The sequence below is a fragment of the Eretmochelys imbricata genome, chromosome 9 (assembly GCF_965152235.1).
Source record: "Eretmochelys imbricata isolate rEreImb1 chromosome 9, rEreImb1.hap1, whole genome shotgun sequence".
NCBI lineage: Eukaryota > Metazoa > Chordata > Testudines > Cheloniidae > Eretmochelys > Eretmochelys imbricata.
The window spans coordinates 9,303,676-9,325,377 of record NC_135580.1 but is presented as its reverse complement, the minus strand read 5'-3'; the positions used below and the strand labels follow the sequence as shown (position 1 = coordinate 9,325,377).

Here is a 21,702-nt window from a genome sequence, read left to right as displayed (position 1 = left end):
TTCAGAGTAGCAGCCGTGTTAGTCTGTATTCGCAAAAAGAAAAGGAGGACTTGTGGCACCTTAGAGACTAACCCATTTATTTGAGCATAAGCTACTGATGCTGGTGTCTCTCCCGAACAGCTCTCACCCACCTTCTCTCTCCCTCACCACGCTGCATATTTCCATTCCATCCCTTTTCCTCAGCGGCTCTCCAGGCGCTTCCCGCTCTTCAGTGTACCCCTGTACCCTCCCTACTGGCCGGGAGGCAGGGAAGCAGCGTGACCCCCACTGTACGCATGGGGCACAGAGGGGCTAGCGCCGCCGCCTTGCCCCCGGTCACACCCGGTGGAGGCGGGAAGTGAACCCTGTGGGTCTCCCACCTTTCCCCTTCCCCATGTTACGCCGTGCAGCCGCTCCCCAGTGCGCTCAGGCGGCAGGCACACGCCTGACAGGGCGCTAGAAACACGAAGGAGACCGAACCCCAACGCCCGCCACGCCATCTCCGCAGCGTCTCCTTTCAGGCAAAGACGCAACACCTCCCCCACCACCCCCGGGGCTGAGCCGCCATATTTAGTAAGCTTGGCTCTGCGCGCATGCGCACCGCAGGCGCCCCCGCTGCCCGCCGCCATGTTGGTTGAGGGCAATCAGGGGCAGGGCCTGAGGCCATCCAATCACGTGACGTGTCTGCGTCGCCCATAACCAATAACCCGGGGCGCCGATGGTGACTCCTCCCGGCAGTCTCGGGCCCGTCCTCCCAGGCGGAAGCGGAAGCGGCCCCGCCCCCACATTAAAAAAAAGAGCGGGTTGGCGGGAGTTGGCGGGCGGCTGTTGCTGAAGGGGTAGGTCCCGCTCCCGCGGGCCGGTTACTGGTGTGGGCGAGGGATGCCCGGGGGGGGGGCTGAGCTTAGTTTGTCGCGGCCGCCCTCCCTCCTGGGAGGGGACTCCGAGGGGCAGGGGTGGGCCAGGGGCATGTCCCCCCCCCGGGTGGTGGGGGTGCCCAGCCTTCCCCCGCCTTCAGCCTGTGCGCAGCCTCTTCCTCCCGCCCATCTCCTCAGGGCGGGGCTCGGGGGCGCTGCTCTGGGGGGTGGGGGGCTGCGTGTGGGGGGGGGGTGACACGAAGTGTGTGGGGCTCTCCCTGCAGGGTGGCAAGGCGCAGCAGCCATGCAGGCGTTTCTGAAAGGCCCGTCCGCCATCAGCACCAGAGCGCCGGCGTCCAAGGAGCGAGGCGCGGCTGCCGCCGCGGGAGGCAGCGGCGAGGGCAAGCGGCTCAAACCCATCCCTTGGGTGGAGAAATAGTAAGCGCCCTCCGGCGGGGGGCGGGAGTGGTGGGGGGGGGTCTGATCCGGAGCAGCTGCTGCGAGCGAAGGGTATCTAGACTGCAGCAGGGCCGTGAGTGATTTCTGCCTGGGGGGGGGGTGGAAGGGGCACCCGAAGTGTGCGTCGCAGAGTGTGTAGTCGCCCTAGAGCGGCTGTGTTGAGTATGGCGGAATGGAGCCATGAGGTAGCTGCACTTCTGGAGGGGGGAAGGACTGGAAAAAAACTGGGACTCTGGTCTTATTCTTCCACTGACATTCATGGGAAAATCTTCCTCCGTGTAGAACTTAAATGGTGCTCTCCCCCCACCCCACCCCCACTCCCCATCAGTGTTGCAAGTTGAAAATTGAGCCCAGGTCTCTGTGCCTCTCACATTTCCCTCAGAATGTAAATTACTAACTAGGTAGAATCCACCTTGCCTACCTGCAGGTGTATGTCTGTGCAGTGGTGATCGGGTAAAAGGTTTTCTCAGCGCCTTTGGTACACGGAGCAGTAAGGTGGGTTTTTTGTTTTTTGCATATGCACTCGTGTTACTCTGATTGTAACTGCATTTTATCAAGACACAAACCATTCAGTGTTTTCTAATAAGATTTTGGCACCAGCCTTTCAAGCAGCAAAGCTATTCTAGACTCTAAATTGTAGTTGTGCTTCGGAAAGTACTTCTGTTTACAGTATAGATAGACTGGCATCTTCCTGAGAAACTGGGTGACTTTAGCATTTTTGTGCAAGATATTACGCAGTTTAGAGGCATTGCACAAAATTGCCCAGTCACTCTGTTACAAAGCTTTTCATAATCTTTCTTCCTGCTCCCCCCCCCCCCGAAACCTATAAGGAAAACATTCTTTTTTGGGTGAAAGTGATATTGAGAATTTTTAGTAGATACTAAAATACACTTCACTGTGTTTTCATCTAGTCGTCCGAAGTGTGTGGATGAAGTTGCATTCCAAGAGGAAGTTGTTGCTGTGCTGAAAAAATCCTTAGAGGGAGCTGATGTGAGTACAACAAAGACATTTAATCAATCATAGCATGTTCAAGAAATTCTGATGGTTCTGTAGCAGCAGAGAACTAGCTTTATGTGCTGCTGACTTATGAGTTTCGTACTCAGGGTGGTTACCAATAGCGTGCTGTAAAATTGGGAGAGCGTATCTAGTGGGGTGACAGTCCCAGCCCCACCATGCGCAGGGGAGGTTGCACTCAGAGGCTTGCTGTGTGAAAGGGGTCACCAATACAAAAAGTTTGAGAACCACTGAAGTAGAGTATGCTTTTAAAATTTGAGGATATCACCAAGCTGGGAGGGGTTGCAAGCACTTTGGAGCATGGATTTAAAGTTCAAAATGACATTGACAAATTGAAGAATTGATCTGAATTAAACAAGGTGAAATTCAATAAAGACAAATGCAAAATACTTCACTTAAGAAGGAAAAATCAAATGCACAACTACAAAATGGGGAATATCTGACTAAGTGGTAGGACTGCTGAAATGGATCTGGGAATTATAGTGGACCACAAACTGAGTATGAATGTCAATGTGATGCAGCTGCATAAAAGGCTAATAGGATTCTGGGGTGTACTAACAGGATTGTTGTATGTAAGACACAGGAGGTAATTGTCCTGCTGTACTCAGCGCCGGTGAGGTGCCAGCTGGAAAGATGTGGATGAACTGGAAAGAGTCCAGAAGGAGAGCAACAAAAATGATAAAAGGTTTAGAAAAGCTGACCTATGAGGAAAGGTTAAAAAAATGGGCATATTTAGTCTTAAGAAAAGAAGACTGAGGGGGGACCTGATAAGTCTTCCAGTATCACAAAGAGGATTGTGATCAATGTTTTCCATGTCCAGTGAAGACAGGACAAGAAGTAATGGTCTTAACCTGCAGCAAGGGAGCTTTAGGTTAGATATTAAGAAAAAACTTTCTAATTATGATGGCTTCTTGAGGTCCTTTCCAGCCCTACATTTCTATGATTCTGTGTTTCTGACATTTCCAGCTTTCTAGCAATTCTAAAATCAGCATCTCTATTGTGTAACTTGGAAGCTTTACTGATTGGTGCTCTCCCCTCAGTTTCTGTTGTCATAATCCTACAAGATTGGAAGAACCACAGCTGCCTTGATGTTCTTACCTAGCTATAGTCTGTACTCTTGAACGTTAAACTTTGAAAATTTGCTGCAGAGGGAAAAACAGGGTTTTTTTTGTTTAAGTAAACTTTTATGAATGGACTTCTAATAATTTTTAATTTATTAGCCTTCCTTAGAAGCATTAAGTACAGTTTTACTAAAACCACTTAAATAGCAAAGGAAGCTTAAAGGTATTGACATCTTAGTGAAGTGTAGATATAAAATAAATTGTGAGAACAGAGAGCAGTTCTTGAGGGTGTTTCTTTTAAAAAACAAGTAGTTAAACAGAAGTAACTTGTAAGGTGCTGTGAAGAGTACTTTTAATTTGCATGTCTGTCGCATTGCTGGGGTTAGCTACAAAATGCTGTGATCTATATGAACAGTTGCCATTTTTCTTCTACCTGGTGTTTGAGGAAACAAGTAAAAGGAATATGAAAATGTAGCCAGCAGGGGGCTGTATGTCTGGGCTTTGGATCTGGGATAGTCTCCTCCTCCCCACACAGACAACCTTTTTCTGCCTCAGTGAAGTTCTAGATAAAGATCACTTAGAATTGAGAGGATAATTTCATTTTCATGATCCACTAATGATTCTGAACTGACTGACAGATATATTGGTTTGAAGTTGTCTTTTATGATGTGGACATATTCACTAGGAATTATACTGAATAAAATAAGTTTTCTGTATTTTTTTCAAAAAGGTTTTGAATGACTTTTCCCTTAGATGCTACTTGAATTGGCAATGTGGAGGGTGAAAGCTTTTATATCCCCTTTGTCTAGAATTCCATTCTTGGCCAATTTTATAAATATTTCTGAAATTATCAATTTAATCTGTCACACGTGACATCCTATTTTTTGAAAATAAATACATAAATTGTAAACTTTGTGCTGCTTAATTTGTTTTACAATTGTGTAAAACCAGTGTAATAGATTAAAAAAGTATGTTCTTTAATACATGCCAGTAACTCATACTGTCAGGTCAGTACAGCTAATGCTCTTAAAATCTAGTAGCAATTCTACCATATTTTAATAACATTACAATTGTATTGAGTATATTTAGGACCTATTAATGTCAGTGAGAAATGAAATGCTTTCACTACTTGTTATAATAGTGATACTGCAGTGCATAATGTTACTTAGGTGGTGGTTGGGCAGTTCTATTTTGAGCAAAGCTATTTAAATATTTTATGGCTCTTTGACCAGCTAGGTTTCTGGGATTATGATCCTAGTACATCAGTGTTGAAAGGCTGAAGTATAACTCCTATTTATAGTTATAGGTTTTATATTTTGTTGTAGTTACACTGCTCAAAACCAGTAAACCATTAGAGGGCAAAATCATTTAAGTAGCTTTAGTTTAAGAATTAACACAACTTGGCAGTTCACATAGCTAAAATAAGCAAAGATCTAACACTGCAATAAACGACTCTTCTGAATTATTTAAACCAAAGCCTGAGACTGCTGATGTTTGTTCCAGACTGGATCCCAGTGAATTTGGAGGTATGCCTCTCAAATGACTTTCCTGGCCACAAACGGCTGTTACTCTCTCCATCCCATGCTGCCAGTCAGTACTGCTATGTGGCGGATACCAAGAATAACTAGATCAGGAGTCCTTAAACTTAATGTGGACTATGTCTAAATAACAAAATGGTTTTGTAGGCCACTTCCCCTCCCATCTGCTGTCTCATAACATAATCTGTGGTAAAGTTGACTACTTCCCGGATATAAGGTGGTTTTTAGGTAATGCAAACTGGCGCCATGTGAATAGCCAGCACTTCATAGACCACCAGTGGTCCCTGAAGACATTTGGGAGCTAAGTCAGACCCTCCCAGCAACCTCAGTTTATAATGACATGCAGAGGGCTGAGCCTAACTAGTTGTAGTGTATGAACTTTGTTTCTGTCTTCAAGGACTTGAGTAGTTTCTTTGTCATCATTGCAGTGCCTGGCGTGGGTAAGAATAAATGTAAACCATAATAATCTGGCATGCTCAGTGCTCTAACTGGGTCTCTGGAGGCTGCATATTAGAAGGCTCATTGTAGAGCTGCCGTTTTAGTTTTCATCTCTTGTCCAGCTTTTGAGAATGTGCTGTGTGTCAAACTTTCTGAAACTGATTTAGGATTTGCATTATGATATGTAATTTGCCAGTAGCTGTAACTGTCCCATAATCCAGATAAGATGCCTACAGGTATCATAGCTTACTATTGGCAAGTGCTGAAACCTGCGTGGCTGGATCAGGTTACAGTTCTGCCAAAAATACTGCCACTACGTTATATAAAGGATTAGGATATACTTTGTAAGGCAGCAGTGTAAATGCTGGTGATAATTTTGATGTGAAACTGAAGCACAAACAGTCTAGAGTATGGATTTAGTGTATTTAAGTGGAATTAGTAAAACGTGGAATCTCATTAAAACTCTTACTAAAGCCTATTCACAGGACTAGCAGAGAGTGGATTAGTGATTTTTGGGTCAAATTACTGTGTATGTCTCCAACACAAAGGTCTGCAGTGTGTCTGACTGCCAATACAGTGCTCTTGTCTTCAGTCATTCACTTACGAGAACTAACACTCGCAATGTTTTCCCTTCTCAGTACAATTCTAAAACATTCTGGAGGATGTTGACAATTATGGTAGATGATCAAATATATAAAAAGGGTGTTTAGTCTTAAATTTGACCTAAACTTAAGCTGTTAAACACAATACATACTAAGTAATTATGTATAACCTTTGGATTCCGTCAAAGGCATAACTTCTAGACAGTGTCCCTTTTAGAGGAGACGAGGGTTTACATGTTTCACACTCAGTTTTATTTGTATATAAAAATTTACTTTCTCTTTAAAAAAGCGTCCCCTCCTAAAAAGTTTTAACATGATGACATCTGAATTCAACCTATAAATTCAGTTCAGTGTTTTTCATATACACTTAAGCACTTGAAGCTTTATATAAATATCTATATTTAAATACATGGTTTTACTGTATGCAAATCTATTATAACAACATAGAACGCTTGATATGTACTTTAATTATGGGACTATCTAATCTATGTTTTAACAATTAAACATTTTACTTCTGTGGAATAGATGTCTTTTTTACAAAGCATCTATCTTTTTTAAAAAAATGTATTTGCGACTATAAATATCAAGTCTGACTGAGAAGCTCAGCCCTTTTTTGTTTGTTATAGGTTGGAAGGGACTCTTGTGTCCTAGGGCAAAAAAAAAAATGCATAAGTGCATAAAACAAGCAGCGCATGTACATTCCAGGTAGAGCCATTGCAAACCTCCCCCATGCTGTCATAGCAGTGTGCCTCAATCCTGACCTGAAGACACTGTATCCAAGTACCCTCACTCAGGAGGGTATCACTTTTGATAGAACATGTGTTAGTATCATAAAATGCCAACTTGTTCACATATCCTTATCACTAATGGTTTGGCTTGTGTTCTTTTGACTGTTAGCTACAGTGCCTAATGACCTAGATGTTGAAAGCCTTTGTATTGCACAGGCATCCAGTCCCTTTTCTCTCGCTCTACTATTGAACTCCCAATAGAGCGTAAAGGGTGAAGTGAAATTTCTATACATTAAATATTTTGAATTAATAACTTGTGCTGTAAAACATCCCTTTTCTGCTACTACAGCTTCCCAATCTCTTGTTTTATGGCCCACCTGGAACTGGAAAGACTTCCACTATTTTGGCATTAGCCAGAGAACTCTATGGGTAAGTTGGAATCTAACTGTATTTACTAAGTGTTCCAAAAGCTTGCCATCCTGTGACCCTTTTAGTCATACCTGCTCCAATTTTTGTGGTGGTCTAGTCTATAAGAATCTAATATTGAGTTGAGCCTTCTCTTTGTTGCTTGTGTATTCCAAACTTGTATTTCTTGGTGATAACAGATTTCCCTCCCCACAATATTACATTTAACACTAAACCACTTAAGTAAAACATCTGATGCTATATTAAGGGAGAGAGCAGGGATGGGAGTTTTTGTGGTGATCCATTTCTGTCTGGAAATCCTCCTCACCTTTGAAAGATTTTCTGATATCTGTGTACTTGTCTGTTACGCCACTTTGTGTTCACACCAGGGTTTTTCTACTGCCTGATCATGTCATTGGACTCTGACTATGCTGTCTATTGATGAAGCCTCAGTCAGTGCTGTGATTCAAATCATGCAACCATGCCCCTTCAGCAATGGTGAACCTAGGTGGTTTCTTCATTTTGTTTTCTGATTTAACATTCTTATAAACCCTAGTGAAACTGAAGATCGATATTGTTTTTAATCTTTACACAAAGATAAACAAAAATCCTTAGTATTTGAACTTGTAGTGCATTTTATCTGTAGATCTCAATGCACTTAACAAAAATGGATAAATATCATTCTTGCCATTATACTGCTGGGGAAACTAAGGTGCAGGCTGTGGCTTCCCTGGGAGTCTAAGGTAGAAATAGAATCCAGGTCTACTGATTCCCAGTCACTGGACCACAGTTGTCTTCCCTTCCCTACCTACCTCGTAGGGTGTTGTGAAACTTTTATTGAGCTAAACTCTTAATGGGGAGACTATGGGAAGGATCTGAGAGTGGGGAAGAGGAGGAGGGCAATTGCTTTTGACCACTTTTTAAAAACTTGTGATATAGTAGATAATACAGCATGTTCTATTTTTCCTTAAATTCTGTGTGCATTGATTCCTTTTTTGTGGCTTTTGTGTGATTTTTTTTTTTGAAAGGGTTATAACTCAAGTTGCGGTGGGGGAGGTTTAGGTTGGATATTAGGAAAAACTTTTTCACTAGGGGGGTGGTGAAACACTGGAATGCGTTGCCTAGGGAGGTGGTGGAATCTCCTTCCTTAGAAGTTTTTAAGGTCAGGCTTGACAAAGCCCTGGCTGGGATGATTTAATTGGGGATGGGTCCTGCTTTTGAGCAGGGGGTTGGACTAGATGACCTCCTGAGGTCCCTTCCAACCCTGATATTCTATGATTCTAAAATAAGAGGCTTGGCTGACCTGCATTCAAATCTAATGCCACAGGAATCTTAGCTGGTTTGACTTCTTGTGTGAGTTACATAGCATCTTTTGTTCTTCTTTTTACTTATCCAAATTCTGTGGTGTAGGAGGAGAAAGAACTACCAATCTAAATTAACACTAGGAAGAAAACTCCTAATTAGTATTCAAACTCCTCTCTGAAGCATAATGACAGGTTTCAGAGTAACAGCCGTGTTAGTCTCTGTGTGTATATATTGTCTTCTGCAGTTTCCACGGTATGCATCCGATGAAGTGAGCTGTAGCTCACAAAAGCTCATGCTCAAATAAATTGGTTAGTCTCTAAGGTGCCACAAGTACTCCTTTTCTTTTTTCTCTCTGAAGCATAGACGTTTCAGGTTCTGCAACCTTACAACTGTTGATAGATCTTGGCTAAAATGGCCTGTTGTGACTGATGTCCTGTTTTAGCTGCACTTTCTGTATCAAATTAAGTCTTCTAGCAGCATAGCTCCTGGAAGCATGACAACTGCAGAGCACTGTTGGTGGCTGCAACAGAGGATTTTACAAGTTACTGTACAACTTGATTTACAGAATATTTGTGGAAATAGACATAGCACAGAAAAATCAAGTGTCCTTGACCTTGAATGCTCTCTCAATGTTTTTGCCTGGAGCAGTGGTGTGATTTCATGTTTCAATTTTTCCATAGTCTAGGGGACAAGGTACTTGGTATAAATAGGGCTTCTGTTTTCAGATTTTTGGGGTTTATTAGCAATTTGAGTTTTATGTAGATGTCCAAAAAGCACAGATCTCTTTGGGTCTCTTTATATATTCTGTAACGAACAACCTTTGTAATGATTCCTAGTGCACTTTAACGTAGTACTGTTTCAAACTCCATTATGTTAAAGCGCACTAGGGAACCTTTAGTGCGCACCAGCAAGGTCTACACAGACTGACTAATGCATAATACATTAGTGTGCTTTGGAAGTCACAACCCCAGTCCTCATTACTGCTGCATATAGATGAGACCTTAGACACAGATGATGGTTTCAGATGTTTTTTGGTGTTTACTGTGTAAACACAATTTCATATTTTATATTGGGGGAGTTTATTGGTGTTTGTTAAAACTGAAAATCAGAAGCCCTCTGTATAGTCTAGACTTTTACAGGACCAGAATTTTAATGAACTCTTAACATAGGCTCTGCCGTTAGCAGGATAGTTACTGTAAAGCAGCATTAATAATACTACAGATTAAAATCCTCACAAACCTGAATGGTTACTGGATAATTTATAGATTCTAATGCCAGAAGAGACCACTGTGATCATCTAGTCTGATGTCCTGTATAACACAGGCCATAGAACTTCTTCTCCAAAATAATTGTTAGAGCATTCGCTTTAGAAGAACATCTAATCTTGATTTAAAAATTGTCAGTGATGGAAAATCCACCACAACCTTTGGTAAATTGTTCCTGTGATTACTCTCCCCATTAAAAATGTATACCTTATTTCCAGTCTGAGTTTGTCTAGCTTCAACTTCCAGCCATTAGATTGTGTTATACCTTTCTTTGCTGGATTGAAGAGCCTATTATTAAATATTTGTTCCCCATGTAGATGCTTAGACTACAATCAAGTCACTTGCTTGTAATAAGGCATTACAAGTGTTAGAAGCTCATGTAACATGTTTTGAACTCTTCACAGACCTGAATTGTTCCGACAGAGAGTTCTTGAGTTAAATGCTTCTGATGAACGTGGAATACAAGTGATTCGAGAGAAAGTGAAGATGTTTGCTCAGCTAACTGTGTCTGGAAGTCGTTCAGAGTAAGCAAGAGATCAAAGCCAACTATCTGATGGATTGTATTTCTCAATGAAGGGTGTCATAGATTCATTTAGGTTAATTTTAATTGCAGAGTTAAGCTTTGAGTCAGTATGGAATCACTGAAGTTAGAGCAAAACTGCAGGCCAAAGGGTCTTCCCCTTCTCATCCATGTGCAACTTGCTGTAAAGTCACTGGGGAGAATTTGTATGGATACCGGATGCAATTCCAAAAAATCTAGTCTTACACTGAATTACCAAATCTACATGTGACAGCAAATGTTGAATGAGTGAATAGCTAGTGTAGGAACAAATTTCATAGCTTGTGATTTAAAAAAAAAAACCCACACCTCTATCTAGTGTCCATAACACAATGTGTATCATACAAAATCTTTATCAGTTGATAATTGGTTATGGAGATTCTGGGGCTAGGGAGAGGCCCATATGGATGAGGGAGCAGAAGAGTGATTAACTAGAGGTAACAGAAGCCCAAGACTAGCCGGAAGGAGAAATTGTCTCATCTCATGTACTGAGATAAACCTGCCATTGTAATTTCTAAATTTTAGAAGATCCTGCAGGGATTAAGGAAGCCTGCAAAAGAAGGAATTAATTGAAAGCATGAATAAGAATTTTAGCAGAGGAATCTTGCAGTGTTCTCAAGTGTAAGTCTTGGAGATAAGAAATGTGAAAATATTAATTGCCCTTCCCATAACTGCTAGTCCTTTGGCAAATGGTAGATAAGCAAAAGGTAATACATACCGCTTTACTTCTGCTCTTTTAATATTACCTATAGATAGTGGTAGTACTGTGCAACAAGCTTTGACTTTTAAATATTAATGCACATATACTTGAAAACAATGAACTCTGTTTTAATTGGATGATGGGCATTTATTTTTTTAGTGGTAAGGTTTGTCCTCCTTTTAAGATTGTGATCCTGGATGAAGCAGACTCTATGACTTCAGCAGCTCAGGCAGCCTTGAGACGCACTATGGAGAAAGAATCAAAAACAACACGTTTCTGCCTTATTTGTAATTACATCAGCAGGTTTGTGTGGTTTTCTTTGCCTTCCCAGGTTTTGTCTCTACTACTGCAAACTTTTCTATTTAACTTGTAGTTTGAGAGGAGTTAGCTCTCCAGCTGTGGAAATAAATAAAAGATCTAACAAATCTGAAGGGTTTGATCTGCAATTCATTTTTTATCACTAAGGTGTTACAATTTGAAACTCTATTTTGCTTTACTGCTCTAGTAATCTAAGCTGATAGATTCCTGAGGAGTTCTCTACACAGACTCATCAATATTTTTTCCTTCCTCCTTTCTTCTAGGATAATTGAACCTTTAACATCTCGATGCTCCAAATTCCGTTTCAAGCCCCTGACAGATAAAATCCAACAGCAGAGACTACTGGCTGTTTCCGAAAAGGAAAATGTGAAAGTTAGCAATGAGGTACTTTTATGGTCACTTATAGGTTCATTGCTTTATCGGGTCATAATTACATTGCAGTGAAAGGAGTAAATAGGCATTACGCATGCCCATTTTGCTTGGTTATAGCTATTACTAAACATAGTACATGAGCTAATTTTAGTATTATCCTAACTACACACATGGGGTAACGGTTTCAATGACCAAGGCCGGAGAAAAGTCTGTCAGAACAAGGATTAGAACAGTCTGAGTTTCTGGTTCTATGCTCAGTCCACTAAAGTGAAGCCATGTTACAACCTAGAATTGTCACAATATCAATATGAAGTTGTTTCCTTTAAATAGAAAATACAGGATGAATGCATATTGATGAATACATCCCAGGTTTCACTTATTCAAGCTTTGTGTTTCCCATGTGAATTTTTTTATACTAGCTAACATAGGTGACATCCAGAGAATTACTACTACTCCTATCTGACTTATAGCTCCACTATACTAGGTTTAGAAACATCCATAAACTTGCTTCAAAATGAAAACCCTCTGAATTCACTTAAATTAATGCAGAACTATAACTTTAGAATATAAAGAACAAATTACCTGGTATAATGAGCACTTTTTCCTCAACAGTAGTTTTCTGCTCAAGGTGACTCTACAGCCAGCTGATGTCATGCTTGTTACATCCTTGTATTGAAGCAAATGTTGGTTAAGGTGAACATGTCTGGAATAGATACTGGATTTGATTTGACTACTCTGGGGGAGTGTGTGCAGCAGGGAATGTGCTTCAACACATGCAAGTGAAGACTAAACCTTACTGTTGTGCCCATGAGTAACCATTAGGTATAATTTCTTTGCACTGAGTGGAAAATTCAGTCCCCTTGTGCGGCAGCTCCCTTATACTTGAGAGACAGGTTAGGGCATGGGAGGAGACTAGTCTGAGACATGTGTTAAGCATGATCCCTACCATGCAAATGAAGTGTTTAATTGTCCATTACCCTCTTTGCCCTTGCTTCAGCTACAAGACAGGAGTAACTTGCAGGGTGCTCAGCCCTCTATTCATTAATACAAGATCAGGTTTTCCTGATCATTGCTTTCTACTGTGAGCTTATTTTCACAGCATTCTGCTTACCTTACATGCAAAGTGCAGGATCGATCCTGCAGTGCATCCTTGTTACAGCTTCTAATATAAATGCAGTGTATGCACATACATCTCTGGTATTTATATGAAATGTTAAAGGTTGCTTTGTGACTTCCTGCATACTACTTTCTGTCTGCAGCCTTGGGCATCACGTGATATTTTTTTAAATCACTTTTGCCCACAAAGTGTACTCGATTTTTAACTAACAAAATATAATTTGTCATTTTTCTCACTATTCCTCAGGCAGTATCTTGTCTTGTTAAAGTGTCAGAAGGAGACTTAAGAAAAGCAATCACATTTCTTCAAAGTGCTACTCGATTAACAGGTGGGAAAGAGATCTCAGAGAAGGTTGTCACCGAAATTGCAGGGGTAGGCTATCATGATACATGATTTTGCTTAGTTTCTCCTGTGACATTGTGGTTATGGTCAGAAAAGTGACTATGTAAACATTTCATACTCTTACTGAATACATCCCTTCCCTAAATCTGTTCAGCCACTTCACGATTTCAGTAACTGATTTTTACTCCAATTTGTTCCTTATGTAAGATACTATACTTAATATTGAAAATTAATTTAATTCTTAGTCTACAGTTGTCAAATGACAAGTACCTGCATTTAGCAGTAAACTGAGCGATATTGTACAAACAGAAAAATTATTTTCACTTGGTAACACTCGTAAGTTTAGATTTTTACCGTTAAATTAAAACTGAATTTTTAAACACAAATTACTTTAATCAATTATGCACTTTATTTTTTGCACATCATTTAGGTTGGGCATTTGAACAGATAATTGCACTTTCAGGTTCTCATGCACTAGCACAGTGCTGCAAAGTTTGGTTTGGAAATACTGCAGGGGAATGGCTCAAAGAACCATTCTAGTTCTTGTTTAACTTACACAAGCTGACTGTGTCCCTGTAAGTACCTGTGTGGCTTTTTGTTTGTAGCAATTTAAGTTTTCTCTAGGATTACTAGCTAGGGAATGCTGACAGGAACAGTAGAAACTTGAGGGAAGACCAAATTACTAAAATTTCAGTATGAAAGGGTTGCTATGGCAAAATAACACTTATCTCCTCAAGCAAGAATAAGAGCAGAGAGGAGCTGAGAAGTGACTAGGATATTCATATTGGACACTTGGTATTTGTGTTATATGTGCTACCCTCCTAGCACAATTTCACTAGCCCTTCTGGAGCCATGCATTTTTGCCTTTTGAGAGGAAGGGAACAGAACTGCTTTCCAGGCATGTTTTTCAAGTCAAGTGTAAATAAATCTTTTTTTCCCTCCGGTCAACTTCATAGAAGATAATTAGTTTTTTGTATCTCCAGCTATGCAAAAATGGCTGAACTTGCACTTTCAAAATACCATCCAGTTGAAATTGAAGAACCTGAAAATCAAATATTGTAATGATAGGGAAAGACCCTCCAATTAATGTTTGTGCTCTTGTGAGCATAAAGCTTCAGTTTCAACATAATCTGCTAAAAATCGGAGGAACCTAATTTGCATCTAGGTAGTATATTTAAGATCTTGCTCCTATGTTACTGTTGCAGACTAGTGGTAGCCTTGGTACTGGAGACTTTCAAAGAAATTCCATGAGTGAAGAAAACAGTTTGCGGCTTCAGGCTGCAGGAATAATGTGTCCAAAGAAAAAGCTAATAGTGCTTTCTGAGTTAAATGACTTAATCTGTTGTAACAGTTCTCCTCTCTTCTGATTTGCTGATTGATCTAGTTGTTTCAGGCTAATTTTAATTGCTTGTTTTCACATATCCATGCTGCTTAATATGGTAGAAACTAATTTGGTGTTCCAAACCATAGGACCCTGGAAAAATATATCAAGACTGATCCATTTGTTAAAGTAGGTGCCCCACGTAGTCACACTAAAATAGCTTGGTATCATTCACAGTTCCTAATATCAAGAACAAAATACTAATATCAATGCATACTTCTCCCCATCTCATATGATCTTAATATCAAACCTATTTGTTTGCTCAACCTTTGCCTGGGAGAAGCTTGTGGGGGGTGGGGAAGCATGTTATCTGTGTAGGGACAGTTCTGGAAACTAGCTGTAGTGTTTGAGTCTATACTTACCTGTTCTGGTGGTGAACTGGGGTCATGGCATAGTCAGCAGTTAACTTTTAAACTCTTTAAGTTGTAAATGCACCCAGACACCTGGACAGTATGTGCATGCTTTGTATATGTCACTTCTGTTGTAGGTTGTCCCTAAGGAAACAATTGATGGACTACTATCTGCCTGTCAAAGTGGCTCTTTTGAAAAACTGGAAACTGTAGCAAAGGTAGAGTTGCTCGCATGTCTTCTCTCATTCTTTAGTATGAATTCAAAACAATTGAAGTGTGGGGTTTTGGTTTTAAAATGATATGCTGTTGGCTCTGAGCTAGCTGTAGTGGATAAACTTTAATAGCACTCCTGTTAGCAGGTTGAAATTGAAGACTATTTGCTGAGGCCAATTATGGTGCAAATGTAATACAAGCTTCCTGACCTTAATCAGTCAAGTGACCTAAGCCTTGATCTGAAGGAGAGCACTTCTTTAAGGTGACAAGAAATTTTTCCCTGCTAACTTGACCATGGACTTCTGAGTTAAACTGACAATATATGAAGGTGTCCTGCTCAGTTGTGGAGAATAAGAATTTTTGTGAGGCAAACTCAGCTCTTCTTGGATCTCCTGTGAGATCACTGTCTGCTGAAGACTGTGTTACCAAAATGGGTAATGGTTTGAAGTGTCCCGAGCCTTTGTTTCCCAGAAGCTGGGAACGGGCAATGGAATGGATCACTTGTTCTGTTCATTCCCTCTGATGCACCTGGTGTTGGCCACTGTCTGAAGACAGGATACTGGGCTAGATGGACCTTTGATCTGACCCAATATAGCTGTTCTTATGTCCAATCTATGATTTCAGCAAATTCATCTTCTACTGATCACCACCAACACTTTTTAGACCTCACTATTTCATTCATATTGTCTAGAAATAGTATTCAGTGTGTACCACAAGAAATGCTGGGTGTAAATGTCTAATCTGTGGAGAGTGCCTTCAGTTTTCATTTTCTCTATGGAACACTGTGGGTAAGCCTAGCTGGCAAACTGTAGTGGATACACTTCACTAGAAGAAAAAACAAACTATCTGTATATAGGTTAAGATTAAAAATATATGACCTAGCAGAGTTAGATTTTTTTAAAGTAAATTTTAGTTCCCCAGCACTTCGTTGGGGTAGAAGTCATGTTTAAAGGGGACCCAGTCACTAGGCAGTCCATGATCTGGAGAGGAGGAGGGTGTATCATAGGACTGGCAGTGGTATGAGGGGGGAGTCCCCTTTTCTCTCAGGAGGGGCAGTGTAGGTAAACCCACTGCACTCTTACCAGGGTCCTCTAGGGTGGTGTTGGCATGGCCTCCCACAACAGTGAGGCTTGGCATTAACAACCCTTAGAGATGCATGGAACAGTTTTTTTTCTTCTAGAGATATGGGAGCTAGTGCAAACATCACTGCACTGGTTAGGCACTGTTGATATTTTTCTAAGCTTCCTTTATCACCATAAGGTTTAGAACTTAGTTTGTAATGAAATTGGATTGACGTAATCATGTGACTCCAGGACATGGCACTCTAGGCATGGCCCTGTAATGCCTATGTCTTAATCAGGCCCTGATTTGATCTGTTGCAATATTTCAATGTGGTAGTACCATCCTCCAAATTCTAAATATTACAGATTTGTTTAAATATCTAGTACTTAAAGTATAGTTATTTATAACTTACCATATACAGCAAAACAAGACTGCCCCTCTCCTGTTTGATCCAGAAACTACTACTCCTACTTGCTTGGCTGCATGAAACACTGCTCAGCACCCTTTCTTGCCACCCTGTGACAATATTTATGTATTAGATATGGCACAGACAATAGCCTCCTTACTAAAAACAGTGCTTTTTATGAAGTTAAGAAATGTTAAGGAAGCTTTGCAAAACTCTACTTGCCCACGGCAAGTGATGTTATGTTGATTGAGTAAACTACAGGGTTTTTTATTAATATGAAATGAATAAACTCTTCTGTCTTGGTTGGTAAAGTTCATGACTATTTGACAGCTTGGTTTAAGGACCTTTTTCTTGAAAACTTGCACTTTATTGAATCAACAGGAGTTTATGTATCTCCCTAACAGAAGTCACAGCTTCAAAGTGGTCTTAATGACTTGATAGTGTCACTTTCAATATTACTCACCCCCACCCGCATGTCGATGACTATGATTACTACTACTTAAAAGCTTTAAATTCAGACTACTGCTACCTTGTTTCCATTCCTTCTTCCCTGTTACAGAATCTGATAAATGAAGGGTATGCTATTGCTCAGCTTATAAACCAGCTTCATGATGATATTGTTGAGAGAGAGGATCTCCCTGACCAGCAGAAATCTGTTATTGCAGAGAAGCTTGCTGTAAGTCTCCATTAACTTGACTTCATCTGTTAGTGCAGCAGTTAACTAGTACTGGTGCTTCCTACCCATGCTTCCTTCCCCCGCCCCTCCCCCAAAATACTTACCTCTGGCTTGATCCTGTGTGCACCACAGCTGTTTGGGTCTCATTCCCTATCATGTTCTACATGTATACCATTAGTCTGGAGCTTGCCAAATTGCATTAGGCTGAAAAGAAGTTGAGGTACTGGTTAATGTGGATGAATTCTTAATTTAGTCAAATGGGTACATTTCCCTAAAAAGCGTGGGGTGAGGCATTGGTGCATTTAGACGCATTGAGAGGATATAAATGTGCAAATTAAGTAGCCATCTCTAAAGGAATGTAAATGAACAGGAGACTTTCCTGTGTTATGGCAACTTGAGATCTTGTGCCCCTTCTTGACTATAAAAAGGCTAAACTACTTCTGATGAGGCAAATATTGAGCTAATCACTTCTTGAAATATATCTCTATAAATAGATAAATAAGAGATCAAGGTAAAGGATGTCTTTTAAACTTTGTTGATTTGGACCAAATGCCTCTTCCCTTGGGTTGATTAACTCCTGTGTCAGTTCCCTGGAAACTACATAAGTTGCGGCTTGCTCTCTTGCATAACAGGGAACCCTGCATGAGTTCATGGCCGCACAGCAGCCTGAGTGCCACGCAGGTGTTCAGGGAAGCTGCCCAGCCAGGACTTGCTGGGGGAGGAGCACCCCTCCCCAGACCCAAGCACCTACGCTGCAGCCTCAGAGCTGCTGTGGCGGGGAGAGGTGCCTCTCCCCACCAGCCCAGGTGCTGTTGTGGGGGGAGAGAGCTGGGGGAGCAGTCTCTCGCCACTGTAGCCCCAGGGCAGCTTGAACCCCAAACCCCTCATCCTGGGCCCCACCCCAGAGCCCATGCCCCCAGCTGGAGCCCTGCACCCCAACCCTCTGCCCAGCCCTGAGCCCCCCCACACTCCAAACCCCTCAGCCCCACCACATGAATTTTATGTGCACCAATATGGAGGTGATGTGACACATCACCTCCATATTGGTGCACATAACAAAACTCATTCCACATGTGTGTGGGGAAAAATTAGAGGGAACACTGGCTCAAAGTACTGTGTTCCCCTTGCTATGGTCGATGATGATGCAGCACCTGTGGAGGTGTGGGGACTGTAGCTCCCTGGTACTGTTGTTTGGAATCCCAGAATCTGAATTTGAGTTAACTTTTTAAAAAGCTTTTTGCTGTAAGAGGGAGGAAAAGTGCTGAGGTTCTTGACATCTTCCACCACAGATCTCAAACCTTTACAAATTAAAAGTTGTTTCTCAACACTACTGATAGAGATAGGCACCATCTTTCTACAGTTGAGGACAGATAGTGGGCACTCAGAACTGAGGCATAGAGACAAAGATGAGATGCCAAAGATCAGTCTGCAGAGCTGTAATTCAAACCCAGATTTCATAATTCCCAGTTGAATGTTCTAATTCAATCTCATTTCCTTATTCAGATACATTTATTTAAACAAACTTTGTGAACTAGAACTACAACTTCCTAAAATGGACTAAAGGTGTTGTTTGGACCAAAAAGGAAATGACAGATAAGCTGTTTAATCAATATGGCATATGTATGGAAGTGTGCTTGCTAAATTCAGTGAGGATTGTTACAGAACTGTTGTAAGTGCTAGCAGCTAACTCTTATCTTACGAGTAGTCACTGTTCATGGGCTGAAGTTGCAGGGTTCATGGAGAATCCCTTGAGTTCAGTTGCTTGTAGAGAAGGGGGAGACAGACATATACCAGGAATCCTAACTGTTGTTTCGCATATCCATCGCTCATCAATACAGAAACGTGTTCCCAATCACATTGATCCTGATCTGCATATCTGTTGTTTGCAGTACTGTAAATTGCAAACAATGGATATGCCAACCGATGTGAATCGGAACATGTTCCCCTATTGATGAGGGACTGATCTGCCACAGATATGGGTAGGCTGTGGCCCACCCACTTAACATCCAGGCCCACCCTCCTGGAATCCTAGCTCTGCTCCTGACCCAGCGCTTGCCCCACACCACCTGCCCAGTGCTGCAGATGGGGCTTGCCCAGCTCTGGTGCTCCAGCTGTGGAGCGGGGTCAGGGGCTTGCCCCACTCTGCTTGCCTGGACCTCCCGTGAGGGAGTGGGGTTGGGGCAAGGGGGCTTCCAAGCCCCCGACCCTGCTCCCTGGCTGGAGCAGAGCAAGTGCTGGGTGGGCATGCAGGGGTGCACATTTTACATGGCCCCCCCATTTTTCCAGGAGCCCCTGGCCCGAGTGTCTATCTCTCCCCTCCCCCCTGCCTGCTGGAGGGGGAGGAGAGGCTGCCAGATCGCTCCCCCATCATTGCCTGCCCACCTAAGTGTCCCCTCCTGCCTACCCCACTGCTGTACCAATGGGTCCCTGGTATACGTTGTTTCGGTATCCATGACCCTTTTCAAGAACACCAGCTACTGTATACTAATGTTAATAACAATGAAGCAGAGAACATGGAAACATTCCCAAGAAGATGCATGTAACTTCTGTCTGACCATTGTTGCCTACATGATGGGATGGTGCAGGAAACAGAGCCGCAGCTCCACTTCAAGCTACAAATCTTCACGAATCTCAGTAGAAATGTCAGTTCTCAGCAGGAAAACTTATCTGACTTTTTGCAATAGCTACTCCCTCTCCAACTTAATCAGTTTCAAAGCACTGAACCTCTTTCCAATTTAATGGGATTGTTTATAACTTGTGTCTCTATTTGCAGGAGGTAGACAAATGCTTGACCGATGGTGCAGACGAGTACTTGCAATTGATCAGTCTCTGTGCTGTTGTGATGCAGCAGCTAACTCAGAATGGCTAGTTCTTCAGGGAGAAATTGTGCCAGCTGAATTTCTCACTTCTGATCTTCTGAGTGATTTATTGATGTTGCTGTTCTCTCAAAACTGCAATCTGTACATCTATTTTTGTAGTTTTGTAATAATATTGACTGCCAAACAACTGAAAAAATCATTTTAGGAACCAAACACTTGCTATTTTGACATAATCACTGCTTCACACTTGTAGCTATACCCCATCATTCATAGGGCTTGAAAGACACAGCTGGATGAAGAATGAGCAAGGGCTGCATGCCACTAATTGAGTTCTAGTATGTGCTGTCCTCTCATAGTGGTGGGGGTCTTGGAAATTTAACTATCATAGCAGCTAAAGATGCAGTAGGGTGTTAATTACATCAGTCACTTCATTCTACTATGCAGACTCCTAAAATGTTACTTAAGCTGTTTGTCAACAGTGACAGGAACAAGTGTCTTAAATATGTCTAGTTTTAACCTGTACTAAGACAACTACCCCTTCTATTTTTTTTAAACAAATCTGTTGTGTATGGGTGTAAATCCTGCAACCTGAGGGGGAACAGATGCCCCTTAATAGTTGGAGACACCTACCCCTTGAAAACATAACTCTGTGGGGTGAAATTATACATTTTCTTGTATAAAATACTTTTAATATTAAAATCTCTAACCCTTATGAACTCCTTACATGCTTCTTTGTTACATATTTAACAGCCTTGAGACTACCTAAAAGTAGCTTATATAGATCAGTGGTTCTCAAACTTTCTTTTTGCAGACCACTTAATATTTCCAAATGTTTATACTGTTAGCTAACTCTTGTAAAGTGTTTTGGATAAAAGTGCTCTATAAAAGTTATACAAATAAAAGCACACAACTCACTTTAATAGCAGTAGTCTTACATTTCTAATGTGACATGCCCTCTCTCCCCTGCTGCAGAGCTGAGACTGGGAAGGAAGGAGGGTCTCCCCTTGGAGCTGGGGGAAGTTGCAGCCCTGCACATCCAAAATTCCCCCCACCCTCTTATTCTACCTACTCTCTTATTCCTTCCAAGGCCACCACTTCTTGTGTGGGTGGCTCCACTAATTAGGTGGCTTTTCATTCTATTGTGTGGTTGCTCAGGTGTGTACCTTAAAAGGAACTACCCCCAGGCCACCTGAATGGAGCTCATGGACACTGGTTGTCTATGGACCACAGTTTGAGTACTTCTGGTCTGTGAATACCCTTTTAAAAGAAATGAAAGCTTTTCCTTAAGTGCACTGGTGTGTATACTAAGTCTTTCAATGGTGTACAAAATTTATTCTGGAGTATGGGCTGGATATTTAAAAGTATGCAAGTACCTAAAGATGCAGCTAGGTGACTAGTAGGATTTTCAAAAACATTTGGCTCCTATAAAACCTCCCATCAGACTATTTTCAACATTAAGCAAAATTTTGTTGCTACACTACTTTTACATGTAGAATCCCTCCATATTTTGATTTCAGTAGCCAGTCAAATAGGCTTTTGTTTTAAGCTGCTACTTTACCTTAATTGTCTTATATACAGTGTTTTTAGCTGTTAGTCCCAGGATGGTTGAGACATAAGGGGGAGGAGGTAATATTTTCTTAGATGAACTTTTCTGGTGAGATGTGCTTGTGAGGTTATACAGAGCTCTTCAGCTAATCACTGCAAGTTCAATGTCCACATGCCTGAGTCTGCAGCAT

At 41.5% G+C, this 21,702-nt stretch overlaps 1 protein-coding gene across 1 annotated transcript; it reads left to right on the top strand.

Annotated features, from left to right (window-relative positions):
- Positions 1-790: 790 nt before the first annotated feature.
- On the top strand, positions 791-20,678 carry RFC4 (replication factor C subunit 4). The gene is made up of 11 exons (XM_077826607.1): positions 791-818; positions 1,121-1,274; positions 2,207-2,285; positions 7,026-7,105; positions 10,056-10,175; positions 11,070-11,213; positions 11,492-11,612; positions 12,964-13,089; positions 14,928-15,008; positions 17,031-17,147; positions 19,921-20,678. Exons 2-11 carry the CDS (start codon positions 1,141-1,143, stop codon positions 20,014-20,016), a joined length of 1,098 nt encoding a protein of 365 aa, XP_077682733.1. The 5' UTR covers positions 791-818; positions 1,121-1,140; the 3' UTR covers positions 20,017-20,678.
- The last annotated feature ends 1,024 nt before the right edge of the window (positions 20,679-21,702 follow it).